Genomic DNA, 27,193 nt, shown 5'->3' on the forward strand with positions numbered 1-27,193 from the left:
CCACGTCCTCAGGCAGAGAGTTCTGTAGTCTCACTCCTCTTACAGTAAAGAACACCCTTCTATGTTGGCCATCTGCAACTGGAGAACAGTCTTGAGGGCCCATACACATTCATTTTTTAGACAGTCCTACCAAAAGCACTGATCAGAAATTGAAAATATTGATAAAATAATAGTTTATTGTCTATCAATAAGGCCTTATTCCCACGGGCGGATTTCCGCCGCTTATCACATATTTAACCTAATAGCTCAATGCTCATGGTGCGGAATTCCACCGTGGAATTCTGCCCCATGAAATCACTTGCAATCACCCACGGCATGTTCTATTTGCCGCAGGCGTACGTGCGGACGGATTCCATTGCAGTCAACGGAAGACGTCCGTCACGCTATCTTCCGCTGCAGCACAGCAGTAGATAGCGTGAAAAAATACTTCCCCGCCCACCGACGCCCGCGTCATGTGGGGGTGTCATATGAATCATAAAATGGGAATTTATTATGACAACTAGAACAGAACTGTTGCAAAAAAGGTTGAAAATGTTGCTGCATACTTGTTTTGTGCAAAAATGTAAGACTTTTATTTACATCACGCTGCGCTTGCCCAATTTTTTAAGTAGGAGGGGCTTATCAGAGGGACATGGCCTCAAGTGTCCCAACATATTTACTATAATTACATCAGAAACCGGTGTGACTTATGTACAAAACTACACAGCTCGCAGTAGGCATATATTTTCCTGTTTGACACACAGGATGGCTAGAGATGTGACTAAACCTACTGCACACTGATGAAAGGCAAAAACCCCGGAACAGCTGCATGGTATTCTGGCTTGTAGTCAATTCCCAATCATTGTTATAAAGACTTGTTTAAAGGGTCTGACATTGATTTGCAGGAATGCTGCCATCCAATAGGTGGCGCTGCAGAGGTATTGTTCAAATGTCCTTATTTAATAATTTATTAAGAAGCATGCCCTTTTAATACTTTAGGTACATTTTATACTAGTGCAGCCCATCTCAAGACAGAAGTAGGACACCCTCATATTTATGTATTTCTCCCATAGGCTGGCTTCAGTGTAAGTACAATTGCGTGCACCTCAGCACAATATTTTTGTGCTATGAACAAGGCTTTTCTGCATGCCTATAGGCATATTCTACTGCAGTTTTTCTGCCCGCAGGGCATGTTCATTTGCACGGGGCAAACAAACACAACAATTGAAATGACTAATTAGTTCCAGGTGTGTTCTTTTTCCAGAAGAATTAGGCAGTGTTTCTGTTACGTCCAACCAGGACGTACTGGATCTGTCACCCACAGATCTCCCACAAATGCAAATAAACAAATAACAAAATAGGGATAGAACAAAAACATGGGAAACACTGCCCCTATATAACCAAACACAGGGAAGGGCCCTGCCTGAATGCAGGGCGATCGCTCCGATAAGGATGGCCTTGACCGTGTACCTCGGCCCCTAGTTGACCCTACGTGAGAAAGGGAAAACACAAGAAAACCAAAACGCAGTACTTAGCTTTGAGATATAGCCGGTTAACTGAACGCTCCAGGACCAGAGCTCTGAATGCTAGTTCAGCCAGACAGAGACTGAGAATCAACCGCAGTTCAGCTCAGCATCAGGCCAGGTTAAATAGCCCTAGAATCACCCACAGTTGCGACCAAGCACGTCACACTTAATATACCCATTGAGCCAGAAGATATAGATGCACATCCAAAACCAGCACCAGACTATCAGCAAGGCAGCAATTCCAGAACCACCGCAACTACCCTTTCAGAAGGAGCCCCAGGTCAATTCGAATTCATTCAGTGAAAATTTTTCATAAGCCAATCTGCATGGACATCTGCCGCCGGTACCCATGTCCTCTTCTCAGGACCATAACAACGCCAATGCACTAAATACTGTAATGATCTCCTAACTAGGCGAGAGTCCACAATATGACTTATCTCAAAATGAATATCCCAATCCACCACCACTGGGGCTGGCGAAGGTGAACCATTTCCTGAATCAACAAATGTCTTTAACAGAGACTTATGAAACACATTAGTTATTCTCATCGACCTTGAAATCTCCAAACGAAAAGACACCGGATTAATTTTTTCAATCATTTTGAAAGGACCGATAAAACGTGGACCTAACTTAAAAGACTGTTGTTTGATTTTTATGTTCTTAGTTGACAACCACACCAAGTCCCCCATCAAGAAGTTAGTCCTGGCATAAACCTCACAGGACGAGACATGGCTGAATACATCTCGTTGCAAAGATGGCCACCAAAAAATTCTTGTGAGTAACTTTTTTATTAATCCCTGGATGAGCAGCCAACACAGAATTATGTACTTCAGAAAGCACTTGCAACCTCAAATGAACAGGGACAAACAGCTTTCCCATAGGAAGACTTGCTGGAGCTAAATCCTGCACTTTACGAACCTGCTCCACCAAATCTAGTGAAACCGTGGACACCAAAACCCCCTCCAAAGGAATGGGCGGTGGAGGTTTTTTCGATATCACTGGAACAAAACTCCTGGAAAGAGCATCGGCCTTAACATTTCTACTGCCAAGACGGTATGTAACCAAGAAGTCGAAATGCGAAAAAAATAGTGACCACCACGCCTGTCTTGGGTTAAAGGGGTTGTCCCGCGAAAGCAAGTGGGGGTATACACTTCTGTATGGCCATATTAATGCACTTTGTAATGTACATTGTACATTAAATATGAGCCATACAGAAGTTATTCACTTACCTGCTCCGTTGCTGGCGTCCCCGTCTCCATGGTGCCGTCTAATTTTCAGAGTCTAATCTCCCGATTAGACGCGCTTGCACAGTCCGGTCTTCTCCGTTTTGAATGGGGCTGCTCGTGCCGGAGAGCTGCCCTCGTAGCTCCGCCCTGTCACGTGTGCCGATTCCAGCCAATCAGGAGGCTGGAATCGGCAATGGACCGCACAGAAGCCCTGCGGTCCACCGAGGGTGAAGATCCCAGCGGCTATCTTCACCAGGTAAGTAAGAAGTCACCGGAGCGCGGGGATTCGGGTAAGTACTGTGCGTTTTTTTTTTTAAGTCCCTGCATCGGGTTTGTCTCGCGCCGAACGGGGGGGCTATTGAAAAAAAAAAAACCTGTTTCGGCGCGGGACAACCCCTTTAAGTCTTTTGGCTGACCCTAGGTAAATCAGGTTTTTGTGGTCCGTAAAAACAGTCACCTTATGCTGAGCCCCTTCTAAGAGGTGCCGCCACTCCTCAAATGCCCACTTAATCACCAACAGGTCTCTGTCACCAATATCGTAATTTTGCTCAGCAGTAGAAAATTTACATGAAAAAAAAAGAACAAGGATGTAGATCTAATTTTGAGAAACAGTTGGCACCATTCAACGGTGCAAACAGATCTAGAATGAGAGGCAATGGGTACGGATTGCGCTTAGTGATCTTGTTTTCTTGTTTAGCTCCCTGAAATCAAGACAGGGCCACAAACCCCCATCCTTTTTCTTAACAAAAAAAAAGACACAGCGGCCCGTGGAGAATTTGAGGGGCGTGTGTGTTTGAAGCAATGACAAGTGAACAATAAGTAAAAAGTTCATATTTTTTCCATATATGTCTTACCTTTTCAGGAACTCCTCAAATAAAATACGATGTGAATATCCCTGCCTTCGTATATTGACAGTTTCTAGAATCCCTGTGTAGCGTAATTGCATGAGCACCCTCTCACGACAGAACTTCATTGCCTCTCGGTCATCATTTGGCTTAATGCAGCGAACAAAATGAGGCTGTCCAACTACCATTTTGGATAACAAGTCCATAAGGGAATACTATGCAAGAAAGAAGAGGACACAAAATGGAAATATAGAGATAAAATATTCATTTTCAAGACTTTTAATTATATTACTATGTATGCACTTTAACAAATTGTACAGTCACTTGCATGTGGTGAACATTCTTTCAAAATAGATTAGTGTTGTAGAATATTAAGTGTTCGTATTTTTAAAGCTCGTGAATTTAAAGGGTTTTTTTTAACTACAGGATTAGTATACAGTATCTGCCCTAATATTTAAAGGGGTTGGACCAGAATTTCAATTATGCTCTATCCATAGGAGAATAACTTGCTGATTGGTGGGGGTCGCACTGCTGTGAACTCTGCGATTCTCGAGAACGGGACTCCTACTGTCACCTCTCCCCTCCGCAGTGACATCACTCTGAATGGAGCGCTGGCCACGCATGCGAATTCAGAGCTCCTTTAATTTCAATTACCCGAGCGGTATCCCATTGAAATGGAATGGAGGGCTTGTGCTATTGTGATTACTAGAGATGAGCGAACGTACTCGTCCGAGCTTGATACTCGTTCGAGTATTAGCGTGTTCGAGATGCTCGTTACTAGAGGCGAGCACCACGCGATGTTCGGGTTACTTTCACTTTCCTTTCTGAGACGTTAGCGCGCTTTTCTGGCCAATAGAAAGACAGGGAAGGCATTACAACTTCCCCCTGCGACGTTCAAGCCCTATACCACCCCCCTGCAGTGGGTGGCTGGCGAGATCAGGTGTCACCCGAGTATATAAATCAGCCCCTCCCGCGGCTCGCCACAGATGCATTCTGACATAGTTCAGGGAAAGTGCTGCTGGTGCCGGAGCTGCTATAGGGAGAGCGTTAGGAGTGATTTTAGGCTTCAAGAACCCCATCGGTCCTTCTTAGGGCCACATCTGACCGTGTGCAGTACTGTTGAGGCTGCTTTTTGCAGTGTTGCACTTTTTTTTTTTTGTATATCGGCCGTGCAGAGCATTGCGTCCTCAGTCTGCAGTAATTTTACATAGTATAGGGCCAGTAGTGCTGAGGCAGGGACAGTGAAAAAGGTGAAAAACATATACTGTCTATATAGGCAGTGGGCTTTTCCAAAAGAATTTGGGAAAAAACATTCTATTTGGGCTGCCTGTGACCGTCCTGAGTGTACTGCGTCTCTGCTGGAGGTAGTAGTCCTAATTAATATGCAGCCAGCTAAGTGTTACAGCAGGTTTGCGCAAAATTCTTTCCTGGCTCTGCGTTGGCCGTTACATCACCGCTGTCATCCTGTCCAGAGGGAAACAGTCTGCAGTAATTTTACATAGTATAGGGCCAGTAGTGCTGAGGCAGGGACAGTGAAAAAGGTGAAAGACGTATACTGTCTATATAGGCAGTGGGCTTTTCCAAAAAAATTTGGGAAAAAACATTCTATTTAGGCTGCCTGTGACCGTCCTGAGTGTACTGCGTCTGTGCTGGGGGTAGTAGTCCTAATTAATACGCAGCCAGCTAAGTATTACAGCAGGCTTGCGCAAAATTCTTTCCTGGCTCTGCGTTGGCCGTTCCATCACCGCTGTCATCCTGTCCAGAGGGAAACAGTCTGCAGTAATTTTACATAGTATAGGGCCAGTAGTGCTGAGGCAGGGACAGTGAAAAAGGTGAAAGACGTATACTGTCTATATAGGCAGTGGGCTTTTCCCAAAAAAATTGGGAAAAAACATTCTATTTGGGCTGCCTGTGACCGTCCTGAGTGTACTGCGTCTCTGCTGGGGGTAGTAGTCCTAATTAATACGCAGCCAGCTAAGTGTTACAGCAGGCTTGCGCAAAATTCTTTCCTGGCTCTGCGTTGGCCGTTACATCACCGCTGTCATCCTGTCCAGAGGGAAACAGTCTGCAGTAATTTTACATAGTCCAGGGCCAGTAGTGGTGAGGCAGGGACAGTAAAAGAGATATACTGTCTATATAAGCAGTGGGCTTTTCCAAAAAATTTTTGGAAAAAACATTCTATTTGGGCTGCCTGTGACCGTCCTGAGTGTACTGCGTCTCTGCTGGGGGTAGTAGTCCTAATTAATACGCAGCCAGCTAAGTGTTACAGCAGGCTTGCGCAAAATTCTTTCCTGGCTCTGCGTTGGCCGTTACATCACCGCTGTCATCCTGTCAAGAGGGAAACAGTCTGCAGTAATTTTACATAGTATAGGGCCAGTAGTGCTGAGGCAGGGACAGTGAAAAAGGTGAAAGATGTATACTGTCTATATAGGCAGTGGGCTTTTCCAAAAAAATTTGGGAAAAAACTTTCTATTTGGGCTGCCTGTGACCGTCCTCAGTGTACTACGTCTGTGCTGGGGGTAGTAGTCCTAATTAATACGCAGCCAGCTAAGTGTTACAGCAGGCTTGCGCAAAATTCTTTCCTGGCTCTGCTGTGCGTTCCGTAAGCAAAGTCAGCCTCCAACCACAGGCCAATAAGCGGCACATTTCATTACAGCGTTCTGTTTCTGCACTACTGGTAATACACCATGCTGAGGGGTAGGGGTAGGCCTAGAGGACGTGGACGTGGACGCGGGCGAGGACGCGGAGGCCCAAGTCAGGGTGTGGGCACAGGCCGAGCTCCTGATCCAGGTGTATCGCAGCCAACTGCTGCAGGATTAGGAGAGAGGCACGTTTCTGGCGTCCCCACATTCATCTCACAATTAATGGGTACACACGGTAGACCTTTATTAGAAAATGAGCAGTGTGAGCAGGTCCTGTCGTGGATGGCAGAAATTGCATCCAGCAATCTATCGACCACCCAGAGTTCTGCGCCGTCCACTGCTGCAACTCTGAATCCTCTGGCTGCTGCTCCTCCTTCCTCCCAGCCTCCTCACTCCATTACAATGACACATTCTGAGGAGCAGGCAGACTCCCAGGAACTGTTCTCGGGCCCCTGCCCAGAATGGGCAGCAATGGTTCTGAATCCTCTCCCACTGGAGGAGTTTGTCGTGACCGATGCCCAACCTTTGGAAAGTTCCCAGAGTCTGGGGGATGAGGCTGGGGACTTCCGGCAACTGTCTCAAGAGCTTTCAGTGGGTGAGGAGGACGATGACGATGAGACACAGTTGTCTATCACTCAGGTAGTAGTAATTGGAGTAAGTCCGAGGGAGGAGTGCACAGAGGAGTCGGAGGAAGAGCAGCAGGACGATGAGGTGACTGACCCCACCTGGTTTGCTACGCCTACTGAGGACAGGTCTTCAGAGGGGGAGGCAAGTGCAGCAGCAGGGCAGGTTGGAAGAGGCAGTGCGGTGGCCAGGGGTAGAGGCAGGGCCAGACCGAATAATCCACCAATTGTTTCCCAAAGCGCCCCCTCGCGCCATGCCACCCTGCAGAGGCCGAGGTGCTCAAAGGTCTGGCAGTTTTTCACTGAGAGTGCAGACGACCGACGAACAGTGGTGTGCAACCTTTGTCGCGCCAAGATCAGCCGGGGAGCCACCACCACCAGCCTCACCACCACCAGCATGCGCAGACATATGATGGCCAAGCACCCCACAAGGTGGGACGAAGGCCGTTCACCGCCTCCGGTTTGCACCGCTGCCTCTCTCCCTGTGCCAAAACCTACCACTGAGATCCAACCCCCCTCTCAGGACACAGGCACTACCGTCTCCTGGCCTGCACCCACACCCTCACCTCCGCTGTCCTCGGCCCCATCCACCAATGTCTCTCAGCGCACCGTCCAGCCGTCGCTAGCGCAAGTGTTGGAGCGCAAGCGCAAGTACGCCGTCACGCACCCTCAAGCGTTAAACGTGCACATAGCCAAATTTATCAGCCTGGAGATGCTGCCGTATAGGGTTGTGGAAACGGAGGCTTTCAAAGGTATGATGGCGGCGGCGGTCCCGCGCTACTCAGTTGCCACTACTTTTCCCGATGTGCCGTCCCAGCCCTGCACGACCACGTCTCCCGCAACATTGTACGCGCCCTCACCAACGCGGTTACTGCCAAGGTCCACTTAACAACGGACACGTGGACAAGCACAGGCGGGCAGGGCCACTATATCTCCCTGACGGCACATTGGGTGAATTTAGTGGAGGCTGGGACAGAGTCAGAGCCTGGGACCGCTCACGTCCTACCCACCCCCAGAATTGCGGGCCCCAGCTCGGTGGTGGTATCTGCGGCGGTGTATGCTTCCTCCACTAAACCACCCTCCTCCTCCTCCTCCTACGCAACCTCTGTCTCGCAATCAAGATGTGTCAGCAGCAGCACGTCGCCAGCAGTCGGTGTCGCAGCGGTGGGCAAGCGTCAGCAGGCTGTGCTGAAACTACTCAGCTTAGGAGAGAAGAGGCACACGGCCCACGAACTGCTGCAGGGTCTGACAGAGCAGACCGACCGCTGGCTTGCGCCGCTGAGCCTCCAACCGGGCATGGTCGTGTGTGACAACGGCCGTAACCTGGTGGCGGCTCTGCAGCTCGGCAGCCTCACGCACGTGCCATGCCTGGCCCACATCTTTAATTTGGTGGTTCAGCGCTTTCTGAAAAGCTACCCACGCTTGTCAGACCTGCTCGGAAAGGTGCGCCGTCTCTGCGCACATTTCCGCAAGTCCCACACGGACGCTGCCATCCTGCGCACCCTGCAACATCGGTTTCATCTGCCAGTGCACGGACTGCTGTGCGACATGCCCACACGGTGGAACTCTACGCTCCACATGTTGGCCAGGCTCTATGAGCAGCGTAGAGCTATAGTGGAATACCAACTCCAACATGGGCGGCGCAGTGGGAGTCAGCCTCCTCAATTCTTTACAGAAGAGTGGGCCTGGTTGGCAGACATCTGCCAGGTCCTTGGAAACTTTGAGGAGTCTACCCAGATGGTGAGCGGCGATGCTGCAATCATTAGCGTCACCATTCCTCTGCTATGCCTCTTGAGAAGTTCCCTGCAAAGCATAAAGGCAGACGCTTTGCGCTCGGAAACAGAGCCGGGGGAAGACAGTATGTCGCTGGATAGTCAGAGCACCCTCCTGTCTATATCTCAGCGCGTTGAGGAGGAGGAGGAGGAGCATGAGGAGGATGAGGAGGAGGGGGAAGAGACAGCTTGGCCCACTGCTGAGGGTACCCATGCTGCTTGCCTGTCATCCTCTCAGCGTGTATGGCCTGAGGAGGAGGAGGAGGATCCTGAAAGTGATCTTCCTAGTGAGGACAGCCATGTGTTGCGTACAGGTACCCTGGCACACATGGCTGACTTCATGTTAGGATGCCTTTCTCGTGACCCTCGCGTTACACGCATTCTGGCCACTACGGATTACTGGGTTTACACACTGCTCGACCCATGGTATAAGGAGAACATTTCCACTCTCATACCCGAAGAGGAAAGGGGTTCGAGAGTGATGCTATACCACAGGACCCTGGTGGACAAACTGATGGTAAAATTCCCATCCGACAGCGCTAGTGGCCGAAGGCGCAGTTCCGAGGGCCAGGTAGCAGGGGAGGCGCGGAGATCAGGCAGCATGTACAGCACAGGCAGGGGAACACTCTCTAAGGCCTTTGACAGCTTTCTGGCTCCCCAGCAAGACTGTGTCACCACTCCCCAGTCAAGGCTGAGTCGGCGGGAGCACTGTAAAAGGATCGTGAGGGAGTACGTAGCTGATCGCACGACCGTCCTCCGTGACGCCTCTGCCCCCTACAACTACTGGGTGTCGAAGCTGGACACGTGGCCTGAACTCGCGCTGTATGCCCTGGAGGTGCTTGCTTGTCCTGCGGCTAGCGTCTTGTCAGAGAGGGTGTTTAGTGCGGCTGGGGGAATCATCACGGATAAGCGTACCCGCCTGTCAACCGACAGTGCCGACAGGCTTACACTCATCAAGATGAACAAAGCCTGGATTTCCCCAGACTTCTCTTCTCCCCCAGCGGACAGCAGCGATACCTAAACAATACGTAGGCTGCACCCGCGGATGGAAGCATTGTTCTCTATCACCATCAAAAACGGGGACCTTTTAGCTTCATCAATCTGTGTATTCTATTCATCCTCCTCCTCCTGCTCCTCCTCCTGAAACCTCACGTAATCACGCCGAACGGGCAATTTTTCTTAGGCCCACAAGGCTCAGTCATATAATTTTTGTAAACAATTTTTAGACGTTTCAATGCTCATTAAAGCGTTGAAACTTGCACCTGAACCAATTTTTATTTTAACTGGGCTGCCTCCAGGCCTAGTTACAAATTAAGCCACATTAACCAAAGCGATTAATGGGTTTCACCTGCCCTCTTGGTTGGGCATGGGCAAGTTTTCCGAGGTACATTAGTACTGTTGGTACACCAATTTTTTTGGGCCCTCGCCTACAGTGTAATCCAATTAATTTTTTGCCCACCTGCATTAAAGCTGACGTTACCTCAGCTGTGCTGGGCACTGCAATGGGATATATTTATGTACCGCCGGTGGCTTCCTGGGACCCACCCATTCTGTCGGTCCACATGGACTTCCCATTAGGGAGATGTACGTGCCTGTGTATACTTATAAAAAACTCGAGCCTGACTGGGGCAGGCAGTTTGGGCCGAAGCCCACCTGTATTTAATCAGACGTTAGCTCTGCTGTCCAGGGCACTGCAATGGGATATATTTTTGTACCGCCAGTGGGTTCCAGGGAGCCACCCATGCTGTCGGTCCACACGGACCTCACATTAGGGAGTTGTACCTGCCTGTGTCTATGTATTAAAAACCCCGGTCTGACTGGGGCATGCAGTGTGGGCCGAAGCCCACCTGTATTTTATCTGACGTTACCTCAGCTGTGCAGGGCAATGCAATGGGATATATTTATGTACCGCCGGTGGCTTCCTGGCACCCACCCATGCTGTCGGTCCACACAGAGTTGTAACTGCATGTGTCCACTTCTAAAGAACCCCAGTCTGACTGGGGCATGCAGTGTGGGCCGAAGCCCACCTGCATTTAACATGACATTACCTCAGCTGTGATGGGCACTGCAATGGGATACATTTATGTACAGCTGGTGGGTTCCAGGGAGCCACCCATGCTGTGGGTGCACACGGAATTCCCATTGCGGAGTTGTACCTGCCTGTGACTATTTATAAAAAACCGCGGTCTGACTGGGGCATGCAGACACCTTGACAGAATGAATAGTGTGTGGCACATAGGTTCCCCATTGCTATGCCCACGTGTGCAGCTCCTGATGGAGGTGGCACAGGATTTGATTTCTCATTGCTTCTGTACAGCATTGTGGGCTATCGCCCCACCCCTTTTACAGAGGGTCGCTGCCTAGCCGTGCCAACCCTCTGCAGTGTGTGTGCCTGCGGTTCCTCCTCATGGCAGACGCACTTATAAATAGACATGAGGGTGGTATGGCATGAGGGCAGCTGAAGGCTGCGCAGGGACACTTTGGTGTGTGCTGTGGACACTGGGTCGTGCGGGGGGGGGGGGGGGGTTGGGCAGCATGTAACCCAGGAGAAGTGGCAGCAGAGTGTCATGCAGTGATTGTGCTTTGTTGGAGGTAGTGTGGTGCTTAGCTAAGGTATGCATTGCTAATGAGGGCTTTTCAGAAGTAAAAATTGTTGGGAGGGGGGGCACTCTTACCGCTATTGTGGCTTAATAGTGGGACCTGGGAACTTGAGATGCAGCCCAACATGTAGCCCTTCGCCTGCCCTATCCGTTGCTGTGTCGTTCCCATCACTTTCTTGAATTGCCCAGATTTTCACAAATGGAAACCTTAGCGAGCATCGGCGATATACAAAAATGCTCGGGTCGCCCATTGACTTCATTGGGGTTCGTTATTCGAAACGAACCCTCGAGCATCGCGAAATTTTCATCCCGAGTAACGAGCACCCGAGCATTTTGGTGCTCGCTCATCTCTAGTGATTACCAATGTGATAACTATCAAAAGTGCAAATCACTTTACCCGGGCTGACACATATCTTGCTGCTGCCACTTAGGAGAAACCGAGAGGTGTTAAGTCGGATATTGTCAACAGCATTTAGTTACTGTCACTTTAAGATGGATCTTACTGAAGTAACATTAGCCCCTTAATTAAGTGTTTTGGTCTTAAATGACCAGACATTTTTCAATGATTTTACCCATGTGGGGGGTTTTATGCTTTTTTTTCCTGGTATACTAAATTCTTGCTGTGTTTTTTTTCAAGACATATTGGGCTCATTTCCATTAGGATAATGTGGACAAAGGGTTAAAAACAAAAAAAGACTTTAGATCTATAGTTCTTTATCTTTTAAATTATTAGGTTTACGTTAAAATAATGTACAGTAATGGGTTTGCCATTTTGTTTACGATGTTTTGAAAGACATTTTGTATCGTCTATAGATATGGCAATGCTTATTTTATTCTGTCACCCCCCCTAGTGTGACAATAGTCACTGTGAGAGCTGGGCTTGGGTTTGCAAAGAGCCTGCAGGTCTAACATGCTGGGGGTTGCCATTGATCACATGATCGCCGGGTTCCATACAGGAAATGGCACTGCTGCTTCTTGTATTGAGCGCTATGTAGCCCATCAAAGAGAAGGCAGAAGCAGTTAAAAACTGCTTCCCCCTTCTCCTTTGGGTCCTCGGCTGTCTGACAGCTGACAATCCGACCGCTCCTACTAGCAGTCTGTGCTATTTATTCCTTTTTAAAAATGGAAATGAAATCAATCCAAAAAAATAGAAACATTTACCTCCTCTTTATTTCCATTTCTCTGCTCCAAAAATTTGAACAGAAGAACGTAAATCACGCTAGTGTGGACAAGCTCTTCTTAGATATTATACATGAATAATTAGTATAATTAATAATAGTTCTTTCAGAATTTCAGAAAAGTCTACATACCCTAAAATAAGACGCCACAGTCTGTCTTTTCATATTTGTTGTTTCTTCCGGATGCCTCATCATTTCCATTGTGTCCACCTGATCAAAAAACAATAGAAAATAGTTACATCAGGCTGCCATCGCACAGACGGATGCTAATGCCAATCTTAGTAATGTCACCATCAAATTATATGGATCAAATAAAAACAGTAGGTTCCATCACTAGAAGCAGCCCTTGTTCTGCTTGCCATGGGGTTTGTTACTTTTAGTAAGATATGGGTGCACTGTATTACAATTGGTAAAAATTGGAATTTTTTTTTTGTTCCCCAGAATTTAACACTAGTTTTGTGTTGCCGAGGTCACATGTAACTGGTAATGTGCTTCTATTTAATCATAAATTTCGTTTTGTACCGATTGAACTGGTGGTTCAGTTGGCGCTATATCCTAAGCAGCATATAACTGCACACATCACACCCAATCATGGCAGATTGCATGTCATTGCACATAGCTCATGCATTTATTTTTACAAATCTGGAGCTACCTGGAAATCTAAAATATGCTTTCTATTGTTTGCAGGAAACAGACAAACATAGTATGCACACTGATTCTCCTATGGCCTCGAAAGATTGCAAGTATATATTTGGATACTTTGTTTGCTCGATTGTTTCCTGCAAAAACAACAAAGTATACTTCAGATTTCTAGGCAGTCCCAGACTTGCAAAAACAAAATGCATGGGCCATGCACAATAACACATTTCTTTAAAATCTGCCATGATTGGGTTTATTATGTGCATAGGATCAGTTAAAATACCAGTTCAATTTGTACAAAACCAAACTTATGACTCAAAAGCACTTTCTAAGTTACAGGTGACCTAGGCAACACAAAACTAGTGTTAAATTTCCAGAAACATTAAAAAATGTTATCTAGTGTTATTTGTGTATAAATTAATGTTAGTGTTACTTGATTTGAATTAGCTTTACTAATTTTATGCAAAAAAGAATAAGGAAAAATCACAGGAATTTTTGGCATATATAGTTTTTCTGGCCCCAAACATTCAAAGTTTAAAGCTACTAATAGATATTTTCAAAAGATTTGTAACGAAAGACCTCAAGAGCTAAGGGTTATAACCTGGGAACAAAACATGCGTTACGCAGTTTTATCAATGAAACTACCGAAACATAGTATTAGGAATGACAGGATCTTTCAAACTCCTTATTTATGAGTAATATACATTCGATATCTGTACATAACAATATAGCAATATCATATTTAGGAGGTCCTTGCACCAATTCTTGCAGATGTGCAAATGTGTTTGGCAGCATGGTCAGAGATTGACCCATTTACTAACAATCTTTTGTCCACTCTTCTTATAAGGAAACCATGCCATGTTAGACATTGTGGTCTTATTAGCCCTCCCAACATATATCAAGAGGTTATGCACTGTGCAAGGTTCCACCAATCTCTTTACTCCATGCATACACTGACCTTGATACGTCCAGCATTGAGTTGAGGAGGAAGAGATCTTGAAGCTGCTGTAACTCGTGCTCTTGACTGAGCCAGATTACCTGTGGAATAAACAGACATCTTTAATTGGTTTCTGGCAACAAGGTCAAAAATCCAGAAAACTTTATTGTTTGTGAGAAAACATTAAGCTGTTAGAAAATTAATCTGTTGATGTATTTGATTGGTACAGTTAGTGTTGTAAGTCAAGCAATACACAACATGGCTAAAGTCTAGCTATATGAGGTTTGTTTGAAAGTGGCAGCGGGGCAGCACTGGAGGGAGTTTCCCCAGACTGGGCAGCTGCCAGAGGGCCCGAGTGGCACGACACGTGGACGCAGCAGGAGCACCAGGTGCTTTACCAAAAGGACCCTGATGACCCGGAGGCCGAAGATGATGACATGCCATGTAGAAGGAAAGGTTAGTCTTCCTTACCCCACAGGAAGCAGTCACAAAACAATCTGATGGCACCATGACCTGGGTAAAGTAAAAAGCTGCCAGATATGTGAGCGTAGTTTCTGATGTGTTAGTGTACGCACACTATAGCGACCATGATGGGTGGATGTGGACTGATAGAGTACCACTACCCCCCAAAGGGACTGTAGAGGAATGGGGATTTTGACATACTGTTAGTTTGATACACTGTTGATGATTAACGGAGTTAGTAAGCAATGCTGTGTATAGGTATTTAGAAATTGTTTGACGAGACGAGAAGGCACTTAGTATGAGCGTTCTACATCAATAAGATGGTAGGTGAGATAAGAGTGGTGAACCGCATTCTGTGCAGTCGTTTAATGTAGTTTTGCGCATATGGTGAATTGAGTGCCGTGGAACTCCGAAAGTATAGTAAGCCAAGTTATGGAGCTGGTTGGTTACAAGTGAAGTCTGAAGTACCTTGCTGTTCCAAAATACATATTTATATTGTTAGTATGAACCCCTGTTTAATCTGTAATGTTTAAGCATACAAACCCTCCTGTGAAGCAATACAATGTAAATAATATTCGTGTTCAGTAAAGCTTATTATTGCTGCAAAATGAGCTACCACTGTCTCCGTCCGGCAGCTGCTGTGCCAATATTTAGGCCCAATGTCCACAGGCTAATTTGATTTGCGGAATCCGCGTGGGGTGGGGGTGGGGCACCCGCATGGGAGATCCGCAAATTAAGCCACTCATAGAGAAGCATGGGCGCCCGCAAATGGATTCAAGCATCTGTATTTGTTTTGCGGACCTTTTGGTCCTGAAAACAAATCGCAGCATGCTCCAATTTTATGTGGTTCCCACACAGACGGCTTCCATTGAAGTCAACGAAAGCTGTCCAATCAGTGGCACACCCGCAGGAGATTTAAAAATAAAACAAACTGCACTATGCATGTCCAATGGCGAGCCGTAAGGACAATGCTCAGTACAGCGAACCCGGAAGTGGAGAGGTCCACACAGATGCCGCCGGCGGAATACTACTCAGGGCTCACCAAGCAGGGCTGGATTCCGCTCTTGGACACTGAAACTTTTAACCTGCCACTCAGGTGCCTAACGCACAACCATTACAGGGCCATATTATGGAACAGTATTACACTGATCTGCAGTATGACACTTGTAGAAATCGTCTCATGCTGTACCTCAATATGACTCTGATTTTATACAAAGCATGTTCTGTCAAACGACATATTATTAACATACTGTACAGTGGTACATAAGGTGCCTACTGCCCCATGGGGACACCTTGTAAAGACCTCTCCTCTATATAGGCTCTGTGCACATGACTTTGTTGAGTGTACAAGGCGTTATCTGGTCTGATAAAATGTGGTCCTGGAGTACTAAGGGGGACAGAGAGATCGTATGCTCCTTATCCCTCAAGAGCTCCTTTACTCAATGACTGATACACACACCATGCGCATGGGGCCTGTACAGAGGCAAATGGAGTCTAAATTGTTCCGTATTAGGGTGCCTACCCACTGGAGTTTTTTTTCCCTGCGAAATTCGCAGCATTTGTTTTTCTGAAGAGGTCTATGGGACTTGTAATGTTAAAATCGCGATCGCGCAAAATCGCAATTTACTGCGAAATTGCAGTAAATTGCGATTTTGCGCGATTGCGATTTTAACATTACAAGTCCCATAGACCTCTTCAGAAAAAAAAATGCTGCGAATTTCGCAGGGAAAGAAAAACTCCAGTGGGTAGGCACCCTTACAGAGCTATACACTACCGGTCAAAGGTTTTACAACACCTCATTTTTTTGCTTTTTAATGATATTTACACAGTTTAATCTCTTAAATGTATTTTGAAATGAAAGCATAGAACAAACAAACAAGTTAAGATGAATAAAAATAAAGGATTAACTTTGTTTCACCAAATTAAATCTAGGTTTTTGACTCTTTAAAGTAGCCTCCTCTAGCTGACATAACATTTTACACAATTGAGGCATTGTTTCTACAAGTGCATTCAAATATTGTTCAGAAATTTCTTCCCAACATTGTTGCAGAAGTTCCCACAAATGTGCTGCACTTGTAGGTTGCTTTGCTTTCACCATTCTGTCCAGTTCATCCCAAACAAAATCAATGGAGTTTAAGTTTGGAGACTGTGCAGGCCATTCCATTTTTTGAAGCATATCTTCTTCTTGCCTCCTTAAGTAGCTCTGACATAACCTAGAAGTATATTTTGGATCATCATCTTGCAGTAATACGAATCTCTGACCAACTAGACATACACTAGAGAGCATTGCATGGCACATCAAAAGTTTATGGTAGCCCTTTTTATCCAATGTTCCAGTCTTCCAGTGCAAGTTGTTAACTCTGGATCCAGCAAATGAGCCCTAGACCATCATGCTTCCTGCTCCATGTTTGACAGTTGGCGTAATACAATCAGGAACCAACCTTTCACCAACACAATGGAGTGCAAAAACCCTGCATGATGTATCAGTCCATAAGACCTTCTTCCACTCTTCAGTAGTCCACTTGAGGTGCTGCTTGGTCAAGGCTAGTCTTTTTTTTTTATTTTGCAATCTTAGCAGTGGCTTTCTTACTGATGCTCTACCTATAAAAAAAATAGCAGCTGACCATTCTTAATGATATGATGGTATATAGATATACACAAGGGATCCCCCTTTTATATATATCCATATACCATCATATCAGTAAATATGGTCGCCTTCTATGTTTTTCTTTAATTAAAATGTCCCTTTTTTCCTGTATTTTGATACTCTACCTGTCAAACCTGCTTATAGAAGTCTTCTCTTCACAGTTGAAATGAAAACTTTTTATTTTTTGCTGCATTAAGCTGTGCTTTAAGATTCGTTCTGTGAGACACCAATCATGCAAACTGTTGACTCTCAAAAACTAGTCATCTGATTTTGTAGTGGCCTTTGGGCTAACGGACCACCAGACCTCTTCCTGTCAGAGTTTCCTTCAGTTTCCAAGCGCCCTTTGATGGTATAGGAAACTGTACAGACTACCATCTTGGTTTTATTGGCAATTTCTCTGTAGGACAGACCTACACTTATAAGGCTTATTTCACACGAGCATTTCTACGCAGCTAATTTAGCCGTGATTAAAAATCACGACCATGTGAAGCATTGGATTCCAATGCATTCATTAACATGGGCGATTATTAGCCACATAAAAATGTCCAGCCGGCAAATATAGGACATCAGCGGCTAAAATACGATGGCCGATGTTATGACGTGACTGGAAAAGATAGGTTACCCTATCATTCATCCGCGATCAGCTGGCGGCTCCCATAGGCTTCTATGGGAGCTGCCGGCAAAGCTGGCTCTATTTAAATAATAGAAGCCATAGGCCCCCTGCACACAGATGGAAATTCCGTGGCAGGATTTCCCGCAGAATTTCCGCCCGTGCCCGCCTGCATAGGATTTCATTAGATAACGCAATCCTAGGCAGACGGCTGTGATTTGTCCGCGTGAAAACACACACGGAAAACGAATCGCGGTATGTTCTATTTCTGTGCGGGTCTCGCAGTGGTGATGGGCCGGCTTCTTTCTGCGCATGCGCCGGCTGGCCGGCAGCCGGCGCATAGCAGGGACTGAAGATGCCTCTGCAGGGGCACAGGACCGCATCCCGCTGTGAGAATTCTCGCAGCGGGATCCGACCCGGCTGTCTGCAGGCGGCCATACTGAACATTTCTCCTGACCGAAGGAATTCCAGGCTGCTGCAGTGTGAAAGGACGAGAATACATGAGATTTTGCGGTGACTTGGATGCAGATTTTTCTCATCCATGCAATTTTCGGCCGCGATGCAACCGGCCGAAAATCGCTACGTTCGTGTGAAACAGGCCTAAGAGTTATAATTGCCTGTCTGTCTTCTTTGGTTAATTGCCTTTTTCTTGCCATTGTGATAGCAATGTGCTTTATCCTGAAGAGAAAAACTGTCCAAATTCTGTCCTAGAGGGAGTTGTATTATAGTTTGTTTATTGTTTATATAGAATCTACAAAAGTCGAGACACCTTTAGGAATAGTTTGCATCTAATTTCAAACCATAATTAGCTTTCTGTGCTACAGAGCAGATGGTCTTGATGTGTTCCCTGAAAAAAAAACATATATCACCTGTGTGGGTGGAGTTAGGGATCACATGACCAGGGGCTGATCACTGTATCCAGGAGTCTGCTGAGCTGGTGATGTCTGGCTATCAGCATGGATGTACCACAGCTGTGTGTGTGTTGCTATAAATAAGAACTCTGTTCGAAACATGCAAGCACAAAAAAACTTTTTTGGAAGATGTTTTTTATCGATGATGTCTAAATAAAATACAGTTTTTATTCTGTTATCCATGGAAGTGCCGGAGGTTCTATTTTCTATTACTGTGGGGTGTGCTTGCACCTGTCCGTGCACCCAAAGGTTGTTGTGTCTGTGTGGTGAGCTGGCATTTTGGATTTACAGCTGTCTGTGTGTGATGTATGTGAATCAGGATGCATGTAGTAGAGCTGTGTGTGTGATGTGTGGGGATCATAATAGATGTACCATGTAGCACAGCTGTGTGGCGCATTGCGCCACCAGAAACACTAGTACTATAATTTCCTAATAATTACTATTGCAGTCATAAGCATGAGGTGTCAGGCAAATACTGGTATGGGATTATTGAAAGGTTTTACAGGCATATATACAGTCACCAATGTTCATAATTACTATATAATTAGTTCAAGGCATTATTTTGCAGAAACTATGTGGCTTATAAGCAGTGAAAAAAGAGAATAAACCGTCTGGAGCCACACAGCTGTGTTTCACTGCCTAAGAAGCTGCACCCAGAAATAGGAAATAAATTGATTGATTTGTGAAGCAGAATTTTTGTGCATATTTTCAGAACACTTGGCGGCATATTAATTATGTCTTGTACGCCAGATTTCTGGTTTACAAATGTCGCAATTTTCATACACACATCAGAATTTCGACTTTTTGAAGTTTTATGTTGGGCTTAGCCACTTTTTGAAGAAGTGGACAATGCTCAGCATTAAATTTATCATTTACATCATAAGCTGGCGTAAATTATAGCAGAAAAATACCCGAGCTTGTAACTGGCATAGCTTCCATCTGGCACGTGGAGGTGCCGCCAGACGCAATAAATGTATTAGGAGGCTGTATTACGACAGGAATGCTGGCATGCGCTTTACTTCATATGAAACATCGGTCTAGGTAAATGTGCCCCATTATATTCATTGTAAGTCTGAGCTCCTGGCATTTCCAACTCTTAAATATATTCTTAGAAAATTGAATATTATTATAAACATTTCTTTTATTTTTGGAGGTTTATTTTTTATGTTATTATGCACATACATAAATCCCAACAGATTTAAGTTTTTAGAATGGCCACTGCTTCGGCATAAACTGGAGAAAATGTGCCATCATCTCGATATCATTAAAGGTCAAGATTGTTATTGGCAGATGACATCTCTATTGTACTCACAGAGGCCTAGATAAGTCAGGATAGTAAAATTATACACACATAAGACCCTGTCTGTATGTCTGTCACAGCAGTGGATGTAGATGCTCTGTGCCGCAAAACAGATTTGGCTTAGGGCTAGATCTCTGGGTAGCACCGGGGGTTCCCCAGTTTTCACCCTTTAACCTAACTATTCAGGATCTGGTCTTTGTTGCAGGGGACTCCAGACCATTACTCCAGAAATAAAACTTGAGCGTGTAGACAGGGATGTAGTAGAAAAGAGCTAGAGTCAGGGCAGGTAAAATACTTTCATTACATAGATCAGGCCAAGGGTCATGACAGGCAGTAGACAAGGATTGTGTAGTCAAATAACCAGCCAAGGCCAGGACTGGAGAGGTTAGGAAAGCTGTGTTGTTCGGGCAGGGATCACATACCAAGAGACAAAAATAAACTTGCACTTTCACACAGCATGGAAACTGATTGCTCAGGTACCTGTCGATGGGGAAAGTAGTCTTTAATAGCTCAAGACCTGTCAGGATTAGCCGAGAACTGGAAAGCTGAGAATGCATGCTGGCCCTTATAAGAGGCAGGTTGGGTGCGCATGCATACTCTATGGGAACTAAGAAACCAAACATGTCGACTGACCAGCTTTTACAGGGGAGTTACCCTGCTTTTAGCCTCCCTCAACAAGTAAATCTGTGATATATGGTTTTCAACCTGTCCCTGGGAAGGGAAGCTAAAAACAGGTGCAGCAAAAAAGAAAGAGAATTGAATTAATCCAAAAAATAGCATCTGTTAAACCTTCATTGCTCCTACCTCCTAGGTCTGGGCACCACTGCATTGGGTCATGATGCCATCCAGCAAGCATCAGGATGCAGTTTGTAGAGGTGAACACAATATCCCGATGCTAGATGGTTGTCAAGACCCACAGCAGTAATGCCCAGAGCTGAACACGAGACGGTGAATATATAGTCTGATCTGTTGTCTGACCCGTACTGTATTTTTTGTCTATACTAAGGTCTGAATACAGACCTTATATATTTATATGGTCTGTATACCTTATATATTTATATGGTCTAGTCTTATATTAATATAAGGGGTCTGAATATATTTAAGAAGTCTAAATATATTTAGGAGTTTGATTTGAGGTTTGAGATTAATATATGCGGTCTGAATAAAATTAGCCTTGCCTTTTTATAAAATAAACATGCCTTGGAAATGCCATGCCCAGTTTGCCATTACCTGCTGCTTTAATATCACCCTGTAAAGGGCTCTCTCAGGTTAACATCTCTAAGGAAACTGACAGCTGATGTAGCATCTGACGCAGACTATATGGGAGACATGGCGCTGGCCATGCTCTATGGCAGGAGGAGTTGGGGATGCCATCAGTCATAACGATGCCATTCATTTATAAACCACAATACTGTGCCTGATCTGTCACATCATAGACACCTGACAGGGTCTAATGACTATCATGGGGTCCGCCAGGTGGATGTTGTGTGATGGCGCGGTGGTGACAGGGGGAGGCGCAGGCAGTTCATTGCAGCAAATTAAACTTTACTAAACAGGAAAAATAATTAAAACTAGAGATGAGCGAGCGTACTCGCTTAGGCAAATTACTAGAGCAAGTAGTGCCTTTTTCGAGTACATGCCCGCTCGTCTCAAAAGATTCGGGTGCCGGCGGGGGGCGGGGAGTGGCAGGGGAGACCGGGGAGGAACGGGGGGGAGGTCTGTCTCCCCCCGCTCCCCCCTGCTCAGTCCAGCAACTCACCGCTCACCCCCGCCGGCACCCGAATCTTTTGAGACGAGCGAGCATGTACTCGAAAAAGGCAATACTTGCTTGAGTAATCTGCCTTAGCGAGTACGCTCGCTCATCTCTAATTCAAAGGTATCACTCCACAAACGTGCATACAAAGCTTTCTTAAAATTTAAGCTGGTGTGCATGCACTGACTTTGCCGGTGTACATCACAGGAACGGAGAACCAGGTGAGTATGAAAAGAGGCTTCCCAAACACCCTATCACCTAAACTACTGTACAAGCACCATAACTTAGTTTATGGTGCTTATAGTTGATGAGAGGTTCCCTTGAAACATTGGATAATAATTAAGTTAGACTTCTCTCCAGAGGACACAATAACTAACATTTACATTTTAGTATTTGTTTTGATACGATACGACCCTAGGAGCAGAAACAGCAAAACATTTGAAGACACTAATCCTGAAGCTAAAAGAAGAAAGTGAGAAGATGGGACTTCTTCTTTTGAACATCAAAAAGACAAAGATCATGACCACCGACAACAAGGAAGACCGCATAAAGGTCAACAATGAGGAAATTGAAGTGGTTAATAGTTTTGTATTCCTTGGGTCCCTCATCGATCATGGTGGCAGCTCGACTGGTGAGATAAAGCATCGATTAGCACTTGGGCGTACGGCCATGGTGAGCATGGACCCAATATGGAAGTGCAAGGATGCCTCAGTCACCATCAAACAACGGTTAATCACAGTATTCGTCTTTCTGATTGCAACATATGGCTGTGAGACGTGGACATTGAGGGTAGCAGACCGAAGAAAAATTGATGCTTTCGAGCTGTGGTGTTGGAGAAAACTTAGAAGAATCCCCTGGACAGCTAGGGTCACCAACAAAGCTGTCCTGGACCGTATCAACCCAGAGGTGTCCCTGAAAGGGAAGATCACCAGACAGAGACTGACTTACTGTGAACACGTGATGAGGGCAAATTTACTGGAAAAAGAGATGCTACTTGGAATGATCAGAGGTAAAAGGAAACTGAGAAGAAAAATGACACATTGGCTGGACACCATCGAGAAGGACACGGGAATGGACATCAGGCAATTGAAAGCAGCCATTGAGAATAGTGAAGCATGGAGAGGACTGACCTACGGAGTATCCACGAGTCGGAGACAACTGAACGGATAGCATTGCAACTAAAATTTGTTTTGCAAGATTGAAGAAATGGCAATCTTAATAATTGTCCTTCTAGCGTTTAACCTTTTAACAACCACAGTCCTTTAAGCAATTAACTTTTTAACCACAATTGTCCTTTAAACAATTAACCTCTAACTATCAATCTCCATTAACTACCAGTACCCTAGGCTTAACACTCTGAAGTAATGTCGACAACTGGTCTCACTTTATGTCTTTTGTTAGCTTAATGACCAGAGCATTGGCAACTTGATGGTCTCTCTATTCTCGTCCATTTTCTCTTAGTGCAGTTCTTGACTTTTCAATAGTGGGAATTCTCTGCCTTTACAGTTATCTCTCTCTTTCCACTGTTTTCTCTCTTCGTCTCCCTCTACACACGGAACTCTGGTTTGCTTTCAGTTCTACTACGAGAGCACTTATCAAGCACCTGTCCTTTGGGTATTGGCTCTCCAGATCTGACTTCGCTTTCCTTTCATCTCACAGCAGTTTGTCTTTTGGCATCATTGTCTCTCCCGATTTCCACATCGGCATGCACACACCAACCATTGGCTGTCACAACTCGCTCAGTAGCACACAGGAGCACTCACCATAACTTGGCTGACCTTGACTCACTTTTCTTCATCTGTGCAATGACCTTTACACCACTGCTGTGTCTTCGGATCCGTAGGCGGTGGAGAGGAAGTTTTCTGACCCTATTCCTGGCCTGGCTTCACAATTCTATTCCTCAACCAACCATCTTAGTTCCACAATTGGTCTTGCTCTTGTTCTTGTTCTGCAGTCATTGCATCTGGCTACTAACTGGTGACTTTTTTAGGGAGTGCAGCCTGGGGCTACCCTGCAGCAGAGGTCATACTCCTTAGAAGGGGGTTAAGAGTGAAAACCAGGGATCTTTTTGACTCTGCACCCATGTTTAGTCAGCACAAGTCCAGTTGCAGCCTAAGAGTCCACAATTAAGCTCATGAGAAACGTTGCAGTATGTTTCACATTTCATTTGATTTCGAATGCCTGCTTTAATTGCTGTTTCCACTATTTGAAATAAAGCCATCTTTTCAAGGCTGGTTGTTCTCATTGAATGGAGGCAGGCGGCCTGAAAAGATCTCCAGCATGCTCTGCCTCCATTCACTGAATAACTATTACTCCTATGTAAAAGCACAGGAGCAATATGTCATTGGGATGTGTAAAGCCACACTTAGTGTACAATGGTGACCTAGGTTTGGCTCACTTGACTCATAAAGGGGTCTATGTCTTGCAATCATAATAGCGATCCTATAATGCATCTGAATGAAGCCATAGGGTCCTTTCACATGGGGCAGAGGACATCACCATGAATGCACCTTAAAAAACAGACAAAACTGCATGGCATTTTCGTTACAGTGCTGCAGAGATTCCTGTATACAAGCACAATGGTGGTACCCCATCTTTGAGAAGACCACCTTTTATCCGGACCAGGTTCCCTATAGGATTATATCCTATGCATACTCGTCATCGTCTTTGTGAGAAACACCCCTCTATAAGATCCTTTTTCAATGCAAATATGGGTGGTAACCTCACAGAGGTTTCACTATAAATGAGGTACTTCAGTGCAAAAAAAGTGTCAAAAAAACAGCTCCAATAGGACATGCTGCAGTTTTAGAAGAATGCTTCATGCCATGGGGACCACATGCCCTGAATGCAGCTTTAAGCTGCCCGTACACAGGAAAAATGTTAGCTGAAATTGACTATTTTGACCTTTTTAGCTAACCCTCTTTTAGAAATTACATGCATATGATGTTTGCGATGACCGACGACATCTGCCCAAAAAGTAGTCAATTAGGTTGAATTTTTGCGGCCACGGTCGGTTGAAAATGCAAGCATATAGCAAATCATTTGCCACTTTAGCTTAGAAAGCAAAGTAGCTTTCTGACCTGCCAGCTTAGTCTGGTATATGGATGCTCAGAATGTTCTTCTTTAAATATCATGTTCACACGTTGCTGATTTGCTACAGATTTTGGTGCGGATCTGCAGCAGATTTCAACCTTTCAATTGAATTCAAATTAAAGGAGTGAAATCTGCTTCAAATCTGCCCCAAAATCTGCAGCACATCAGCAACGTGTGAACACACCCTTACTTTTTAGTATTGCATTGCTTTCCAACGGTGATAAGACATACACAGTCCTATGCAACATACACTGCAATCAGTTGTGTCATGGAAAACTCAACCCTGCTGCAGAAGGCAAATTCAGCTCTACTACATCCCTATATCTTAGTTGTAATGATCGTCTTCATCCACAATTTTACACAATTTACAAAAATAGCTGAAAAAGATTGACTATATCTCGCAGTAGTGATGTGCAGGACTCATCTGTAAGACATCCAAGTGTATTTTAAAGTTTATGCAAAGTTTAACACAAGATGTCCAAATGTTTTCTCTGGCTATATCTTCAGAGGCTCCACTGATTAATAGCATTGTAAGAAGCCTTTGAAGCAGGATTGGTGACATCAAAGTCCTAATTCTTGGGTGGCAGGATTTTTATAATGAGTAGGAAGCATTTTAGCACATTTCAAAAGGATTTAAAACATGAATAAACAATAGACCTCTGCACATGTACGGTACACCTTGCCCAAACAGACCTTACGCCAACCTGATCTCTACGCAGAGGGTTAACACTTCACATTTTCTAGTGGGCATTTGTCCTTAATTGCCAAACTCAAAAGGTCCCCATCTCAAGGGGAACAATGGGTGTTTTCCATTTCTGATCATGGTTGTAAGAGATATGGTTGCCTCATGTTTTGGCAGCAATGAAAAAGTCTACATTCTAAGTTACTGAAACTTTCCTATAACTTTAAAAGGAGTTGCACTAGTGCTTTAAGTTATCCCCTTAACTACGGGATAGGGAATAACTTGCTGATCAGTGGGGTCTCACTGCTGATCTCAAGAATCTCCCATGTCCCCTTACCCCCTCCCATGTCCTCCTTCCCTTTCAATGGGACTGCCGAGAAAACAGAGTTGCACCCGCTCGGGTTTTTTCATCAGCTCCACTGATATGAATGGAGCGCTGACCCCACATATGTGGCCATATCTCCATTCACAGTGATGTCACTGCAGTAAGAAGAAGCATCCCCCGCAGTGACAGGAGGACTCTAAGCAGTGAAACCCCCACCAATCAGCAAGTTATAACTTAAAATTTTGGTATAGCCCCTTTAACAGGAAACTTAATGGTCCAATTGAAAACATACCTGTATAAGTCTCTACCTTTGCATAATGCTGACTACTAAATAGCTAAGATCATCAACTGGAGCTCAGATATACTGTCTAATTGGAGTTTGAGGTAGGTCGGCTTCACATGGGCGTAATCATATTGACATGCGTATTTGCACGATGGGCATTGCATTATTGTGCGCATATTTTTTGCACTCGCAAAATACTACACAAACATGCGCCTATTGATTTCAATGGGGAACGAAGTTTAATTAGTTTAATAGGTGCTTTTTCATGAGCAATACGCTTAGAGCAGGCTATGTATTTTTTTGTGCAAATGAAATGTGTGCGCAAAAAATGCTCATGTGAACCAAATGTCTGAAATCTGTGCCAAAACGCAATGCCAAAAGAGTAAATACGCAGCATAAACAGAAGCGCTACAGCTAAAGCCTCCATCACACAGGCGCTTTTTTCCACGATTAACTTAGCATTTTTAGCGCTACACTAATCACAGTTTAACTCTCCCATTGTTTTCAATGGAGCCACTCAGACAGCCACTCAATCGCGACGCTTTCCAGCACGGCGATTTTCGAAGGTAGTCTCTTCTATTGTTGACAATTAGCCAATCTCATCCAAGATGAGTTATGCTAAACTTCGGTGTCGCAGTTGAATGCGAAAGTAAAACGTCTGTGTGAGGGAGGCCTTAGTGCTATGTCCATTCAAAACTAAGTGAGGTTGCCAGCTGAGTGAGTGTGCGTGGCTGACATAACTGTACTGTGATCTACAGCAGTGTTCCCCAACTCCAGTCCTCAAGGACCACCAACAGGTCATGTTTTCAGGATTTCCTCACAATTGCACAGGTGATGTAATTATGGTCGGTGCCACAGGTATCCTTACCATAGGATATCCTAAAAACATGACCTGTTAGTGGTCCCTGAGGACTGGAGCTGGGGACCCCTGATCTAAAGGTCCAATTACACACAGATGATCGCTCAAAAATCATCAGAAACTGACAGTTTTGGGCAATCATATTGCATTAGCTACTAATGGGCTAATCAGCCTATTAGTAGCTAACTAGCTTCATTTGCATGTATTTAGAGAACAGCGAGTGGTCTGTTCTCTAAATACATCACTAGCAGGACAGCAGCTGTTGAAGAATGTTATCAGCACTGATTCCGGAGAACTTAAC

At 45.1% G+C, this 27,193-nt stretch overlaps 1 protein-coding gene across 1 annotated transcript in view; it reads right to left on the minus strand.

Annotated features, from left to right (window-relative positions):
- The window catches only part of MYO3B (myosin IIIB), a 449,841-nt gene that overhangs the window by 141,893 nt on the left and 280,755 nt on the right, over positions 1 to 27,193 (minus strand). The window contains exons 22-24 of the mRNA XM_066575886.1: positions 13,989 to 14,068; positions 12,524 to 12,601; positions 3,586 to 3,791 (exon numbers count right to left, since the gene is read on the minus strand). Of these exons, the coding sequence (XP_066431983.1) occupies positions 3,586 to 3,791; positions 12,524 to 12,601; positions 13,989 to 14,068 (364 nt within the window). The remainder of the gene's footprint in view (positions 1 to 3,585; positions 3,792 to 12,523; positions 12,602 to 13,988; positions 14,069 to 27,193) is intronic.

This window comes from Eleutherodactylus coqui, chromosome 8 (genome assembly GCF_035609145.1).
Source record: "Eleutherodactylus coqui strain aEleCoq1 chromosome 8, aEleCoq1.hap1, whole genome shotgun sequence".
Classification (NCBI taxonomy): Eukaryota; Metazoa; Chordata; class Amphibia; order Anura; family Eleutherodactylidae; genus Eleutherodactylus; species Eleutherodactylus coqui.